The following is a 6,733-nucleotide window of genomic DNA, read 5'->3' as shown; positions in this document are numbered from 1 at the left end:
TTTATTTTATGTTCTTTTGCACCCTGGCCCTAGTATCTTTTTGCCTTTGAGGACCCTTCAGACATGATTACTAAGTTAACTTGGGCAGGGTTTCCATAGGAGTTTAGAGGTAGCCCCCATCTATTTGGGCAGACATTAAGCAAAGGACTCATCCAAATTCTTTCATACTCAAGTTCGGGTCTTCCAGCGTGTAGATAATAGCCTTCTCTGTGCCCACAAAGAGAAAGCTTCACAAAAGTCTAAGGCCCAACTGTGCCAGGACCCTGCAAAATATTTGGGGGATGTTGTCACAGAGAACTAGGACATTAAGTGAAGAGCAGATGAAGCCCATTGTCTCCTAATCACTCCCTAAGACCCTCGAGCACCTTAGGGGATTCTTAGAGGTCACCGAATTCTGCCTGTTAGAGATCTCTGAACATGGGGAGATAGCTCGTTCTCTATATTAGTTAATAAAAGATACACAGGCATTAGGAATACACCTCCTGGCCTGGGAACCAGAGGCTCAACATGCCAGTTAAAACAGTCTCTGTTAGAGGCCCCAGCCTTGGGCCTTCTAATAAAAAAAAGTATTTAATCTTTATGCATCAGAAAGAAAGATGGTCTTGGGAGTTCTGACCCAGGTCTACAGACCTGACCAGCAGCCCACTGGACACTTAAGTAAAGAATTAGATCTTGTGGTTAAGGGATGGCCATCCTGCTTCCAGGCAGTGGTGGCAGTAATTCTCTGAATTCCCTATGCTGTCACATTAGGCTCCTTTGGGGAAGGAACTGACTGTGTTCACTCCTCATGAGGTATCAGGCTTGTTATCCTCTAAGAGAACTGTCTGGCTAACTGATAATCACCTCCTGGGAGGACCTGATTCAAATAAGAAATTTTCCCTCAGGTACTTAATAGGTTGGTATTATATAAATGTAAGTATAAGAATAGATTAATGGGGGTGAAAAGGCCCAAAGTGAGGTCAGGGGAGGAGATTGAGTAAAGGAAAGGTGGAGGGAGGGCTAATCAAAATCTAAGAGGATGTAAATAAATCAAATGGAATCCTTTGGTTTTGGACAATGGAACCCTCAGGAGCTGTAGATCGTTGCTAGAAAATTTTCAGTGCCAGGGATGGGATACCTCCAGTGAGTTGTTGGCCAGGGAGGTCCCTGATGCCCCCAAAACATTATAGGCCATTGCCGAGGCCCTTGGTTTCCCACCAGGAATCGATGGTAAGACCCTATTGCTGAAGACTCCACATACTTGGGCTGCAAGGCCACTGAGAAATCCTGCTGGAACTGAGCTGATAACCTCCTCCATGTAGACCAGCTGACAGAAAACTGGAAGAAGTCATTCTACATGTGCTTCAATGGGAGAAAGACACACCACCAGTGAAGATATTCAACAGTGGACACTGCAAGCCTTATAATTGGCCAGCCAGGCCAAATGGTCCAACGGGTGCAATAGTGGCACATCTGTCATGGTGGAAACCAACTGCCCTCCAATTGGACTGGAGGCCCACTCCAAGGGAGGGAATACATCCCTGATACTGAAAACTTAAAACAGGGGTAGTCATGAGCCCTAGGGGTGTAACATCTGCTGATATCTGGATAAGTGTATATACTATGCTTATCAAACTGCCCAGTAAGCACTTCTCTTAATATTCATACCCTTATATTAATGCTACTCTCACTTTGGGTAGAGAATCTTCTCTTTTCAGATGGCAGTGACTTTGGGACAGCTCAAAACGAATCATGGTGCTGGAAAGAAGTGACTAGAGTACCGAGTAACAACATCTTGATCACACCTTCCAAGGCTCAGGGTCTAATGCGGAAGAGGTGGCGGAAAGAATGTAAGAGCCAAAGGAAGGGTAGGATTCCTTACAACATGCTCCCTCCAGACAAAAAATGGCCTCGATATCCATGACCTCACAGTGCCTGACACTACGTACACAAGACCATCACAAGAGGAGGAAAAGATCATGACCTCAAAATAAAAGAGAGACTTATTGAGATGGGGAGGGTATATGACGGAGAATGGAATTTCAAAGGGGAAAACGGGGGGACAGAGTATTACCATGGGATATGTTTTATAATCATGAAAAATGTTTTTAAAAATTGAGAAAAAATTAAATTAAATTAAAAAACAAAAAAAAAATTTCCCTCAGTAGCTCCAGCTACCTTCCTGGCAGAAGAAGGGGAAAGCTCAGAACATAACTTAAGATCTTAAACAGATACCCTTAACCAGACTGGACTCTTTTACAGATGGAAGCTTCTTTATAGAACAGTGTACCCCCTTCCCTCGGGCAGTAGCGCCCAGCTAGCAGAACTGATGGCTCTTACCTGGGCACTGGCACTAAGCAAAAATCAGAAGGCCAATGTTTATACTTATTCTAAATATGCCTTCCTGGTCTCCATGGTCATGCCACTACTTGGAAAGAGAGATGCTATCTGACAGTCTTCAAATCTATTAAATATTGCCAGGAGAACAAGTAATTTTTTTATTTGTTCTGTTTTTTTAAATTAAATTAAATTTATTTATTTATTTGCAAGCAGAGAGAGAGAGAGACCAACAGAGAGAGAGAGGATGGGTGCCCCAGGGCCTCCAGCTACTGCAGACGAACTCCAGATGCCTGCGCCCCCTTGTGTAATGCAACCGGCTTATGTGGGTCCTGGGGAATTGAACCTGGATCCTTTGGCTTTGCAAGCAAGCACCTTAACTGTTAAGCCACCTTTCCAGCCCTGTTTTTTTTTTTTTTTTCTTTGATGTAGGATCTCACTCTAGGTTGACTTGAAACTCACTCTGCCGTCCCAGACTGACCTTGAACTCACAGCAATCTTAGGCAGAGATGGGTAGCTTTGTTAGGCAGCTAGGGTGGCCCTTGGAAGTAAAAAGGCAGGAAAGTCCTCCCTTGCTAGAGATCAAAGAATGATCTGAACTTCTTATCTCTTGCTAAATACTAGTATTAATAAAAAATAACCTTTAGAACTCCGCCCCTGAAATCCTGAAATGTGTTCTACTACATTCCCTATGAAATACAACCTAGTGAAGGAGCTGGCGCTGTGAAGCACGTGTGTTTGCATGGGCTCTATATATTTGGTCATGGTCATTATTTTTCTTGGATTTCACTGTAGACTTCATAAACAGCTCCAAAGTACAGAGAATGCACTTTGGGGGAGGAAATAAGAATAGTTAAGAACTCTACTTAGATAAATTATTTTTTTGTATGCTAAATAATAAAGAAAAATATACATTCTGCCTCCACTGAATAAATGGAATACATTTACAGGTTTGGTAAGAAATAGAGTGCCTCCTCATTCTTTAAGTCAATAACAAAAAGTAACTGTAGGATTCACTCTCCAGTAAGAAATAAATAATTACCATTGCACTTTCTGTATCTATTTTAAATTTATATAGCTTTTCCTTTGTATATACTGAACAATTTTCCACTCAACTGCATCTTGGATCTTTTGAACTATATATATACTAACGTTCCAGTTAGAGTTTCACTAAAAGAAAGGCTCAGAAGCTAACCCTCTATTCTAAAGAAGAAAAATCATTTGTGCCAGGCTTTAAAAAATAGCCAATAATTTGGAATTTTTTCTTAATAAAACAAGTCTATTTTATTAGCAGTTTAATAAAAAACAATAATTTAATTATCCAAACCAATGAGAAAATTTATAGGAGGGTTTTTCAACAGGGAACTCTGAACTAGTAATATAAGAAGCTGTATTCTGAATTAACCTTTTATTACACAATTAAACCTTCAAAGACTTAGAACATAATGACAAATACTATGGGAGGCCTATGCTATAATCCTGCTGTGAGTATTAACGCAAATGACTTTCTTTTAGTTGTTTGTTTTGTTTTTCCGAGGTAGGGTCTCACTCTAGCTCAGGCTGACCTGAAATTCAAGATGTAGTCTCAGGATGGCTTTCAACTCACGGTGATCCTCCTACCTCTGCCTACCAAGTGCCACCATGCCTGGCCTGAATTTCTTTTAAAAGCAGTGGCATTTCCTTTGAACAGAATACAACTTCATCAGGCATTAGAAGGCATCTGAAGAACCAGTATAACTGAATTCTGACATGATTATCTGGAAGCTGGTCTTATTTTCTTTTTCATAGTCATACCTAACTATAATAATTGACTTCTACAGAGTATGACAGAGGATACGGAAAGGGATTTTGTAGGTGACAAATATAAAATGGTACACTAAATCCAGGCTAACAGGGTTATCCATGCATTAAATGGCAGTAAGCAGAACCCATCGTTGAAAACGAGGATCAGACACATTCTTCCGCAGACATCAAGAGAGGATTGATATACTCAAAACCTTCAAATTCAGACTGATCAATCTTCCTCACAATGTCATCATCATCTGGAGTGAGCTGGACTGGTTCATTAGTAAACTGAGAGTCAAAGTTATCCAAACCAAATTCTCCAGAAATATTTGGCTTAAAGGGAGGCACCACCTGCTTTTGCTCCATCATATCCCAGTCAACGTTTCGAAAGAATGGGTGCCCTTGAATGTTAGCAAATCCAGTTTGTGGATGACAACCCAATCGTTCCTTTGGGTCCTTGTTGAGAAAACTCTTCAGGACACTTGCTGCTTTTACAGATAGAGTACGTGGTATGCGAATTTGCTTTTCCAAAATAACTTGGAAGAGATAATCCTCTGTATTTTGATCAGGGTTATCAGAGCTCCCAACAATATCAAATGGAGATCTTCCTGCCATCATCTCAAACATCAGCACACCGAGAGCCCACCAGTCAACACTGAAGCCATAATCTTCTCCTCTTAAAATTTCAGGAGCAATGTAATTAGGAGTACCACAGAAAGTGCTGGTTGTATCTCCAGGCCGCAATCCTTCCTTACACATGCCATAGTCAGTGAGCTTAATGTGTCCTTCAGAGTCCAGTAGCACATTGTCCAGTTTCAAATCTCTATAAATTATCCCTCTTTCGTGAAGGTAATTTAAAGCTAGACTGATTTCTGCAGAGTAAAACCTGGCATGTTCCTCAGGAAGCTTTCTTTGTCGCTGCATATGAAACATTAGATCTCCACCATTTACATATTCTATAACAAAGAACAACCTGCTTTCCGTCTGAAAGCAAGAATGCAGCCCAACAAGGAAAGGATGATTGGAAGCCTGCTCAAAAACATGCTTCTCTGTCTGCACCCAGTCAATATCCTCATCATCATTGACAAGCTCTTTCTTCACAACTTTCATTGCATAGATGCGATCTGTCTTTTTTAATCGAACCAACAGTACTTTGGCATAACTTCCTCTCCCTATGACCCAGAGCAAATCAAAATCCTGAAGACCTAAGCTGGATGAAGCCTTGCCACTTTCTCTGGTGTTCATGGCCTCCTTTTCTTCACCAACTTGGTCCAAACTCTCATGACTTGAAGGATTATATGGAATCACTGTTTGTGAACGGTCTGTGTGCATGGATGACTGATCCATTGACATCATTGGTTCCGCTGGCAAAGAATGTCTCCCACACTCAATTGTGACAAGTTTGTGGCACTTCTTGTGAACCAAGAGTTTGCAGTTGATGCACTTATGTCCCTGGCGCCCAAGTCCCCATATTCTGTCTGTGCAGAGGCACAGCGAGCACGCCGGTTAAAACGTCTGGCTTGAAAAGTGTGTCCATTTGCACAATAAAGCTTTCTCCAACGACGTGCCCCTCTGCGGTGGATGGATTTATCTTCTCCTGGGCAAGGCATTCCAGGACGTTCTGGTACACAAGGAAATACATGAATCAGGAGTTCAGAATCCTTATTTAGCTCATAAAGGCGGAAGGCTTCCTCCAACTCCAACTGAGATGATACTGTACACGGGTCTCCTTCCTCGTCTATCCATTTCATGGTGAAAAGCTGTTCGTTGTCAAAAGAACACATGTCGCGAACCTCATTGCAAAGACCCTCAAAGGGTATGGAAGGCTCACAATGTGTTATCATAATATATCCCCCCCCGTAGTAGGCTTTCACTCGGACCTGGTGGGAATGGTCCCCGCTGCCGCCGCCCGCGGCCGTGTGGGACGTGGTGCTGCTGTCCCTCGGGGTCGGCATCTCCGAGCTCCCTCACTCCCCCGCCCGCGGCGGCCACCTGAGGGTCGCCTCGCCGGGACCACCGGGACAGCGGGAACAGCCGGAACCGCGCCGCCCCTCCCACTAGCCCGGGCCCAGCACGCCTCCCCGCCGCCGCGGCCCCTCCACCCCGCTCGCTCCCAAGGCCCGCATTCCGCGGCGGCGGCCGGGCGGGCCTATTATTATTTTTAATCTTTTATTTATTTATTTGCAAACAGAGAGAAAGAGAGAGAGAGAGAGAGAGACAGCGAGAGAATGGGTGCACCAGGGCCTCTAGCCACTGCATACAAACTCCAAATGCATGTGCTGCTTTGTGTATCTGGCTTTGCACGGTTACTAGGGAATCTGACCTGGGCTGTCAGACATTGCAAGCAAGCACCTTAACCACTGAGCCATCTCCTCGGCCCCAGAAAGCAGTTTTGAGCACTGGCTGTCCATGCTTGCTAGTTGTTTGGTGGTGTCTCTCTGCTATGGATCTCTAGAAATGAGCCAGCTGCTTCTACCATTAATGGTGTTTCCTCTAGATTCTATAAGCCTGAAATACACCCTTTCCTCCCATAAGCTGCTTCTGGTTGGGTGTTGTCACGGCAATGAGAAAGTAACTGCAACATGATGTAAAAGAGTTAGAGCTGCATGTGGTGGCGCGCGCCTTTAATCCC

At 43.5% G+C, this 6,733-nt stretch overlaps 1 protein-coding gene across 1 annotated transcript; it reads right to left on the bottom strand.

The window, feature by feature from the left end:
- Positions 1-3,959: 3,959 nt before the first annotated feature.
- On the bottom strand, positions 3,960-6,056 carry LOC123460776 (protein kinase C iota type-like). Its single transcript, XM_045150004.1, is given in 2 exon segments — positions 3,960-5,588; positions 5,591-6,056. Coding segments are annotated over 2 exon segments (1,791 nt in total). The 3' UTR covers positions 3,960-4,263.
- Between the last annotated feature and the right edge of the window lie 677 nt (positions 6,057-6,733).

The sequence above is a fragment of the Jaculus jaculus genome, chromosome 5, assembly GCF_020740685.1.
Source record: "Jaculus jaculus isolate mJacJac1 chromosome 5, mJacJac1.mat.Y.cur, whole genome shotgun sequence".
NCBI lineage: Eukaryota > Metazoa > Chordata > Mammalia > Rodentia > Dipodidae > Jaculus > Jaculus jaculus.
The sequence above is the reverse complement of the archived record's forward strand: the minus strand, read 5'-3'. Positions and strand labels throughout refer to the sequence as shown.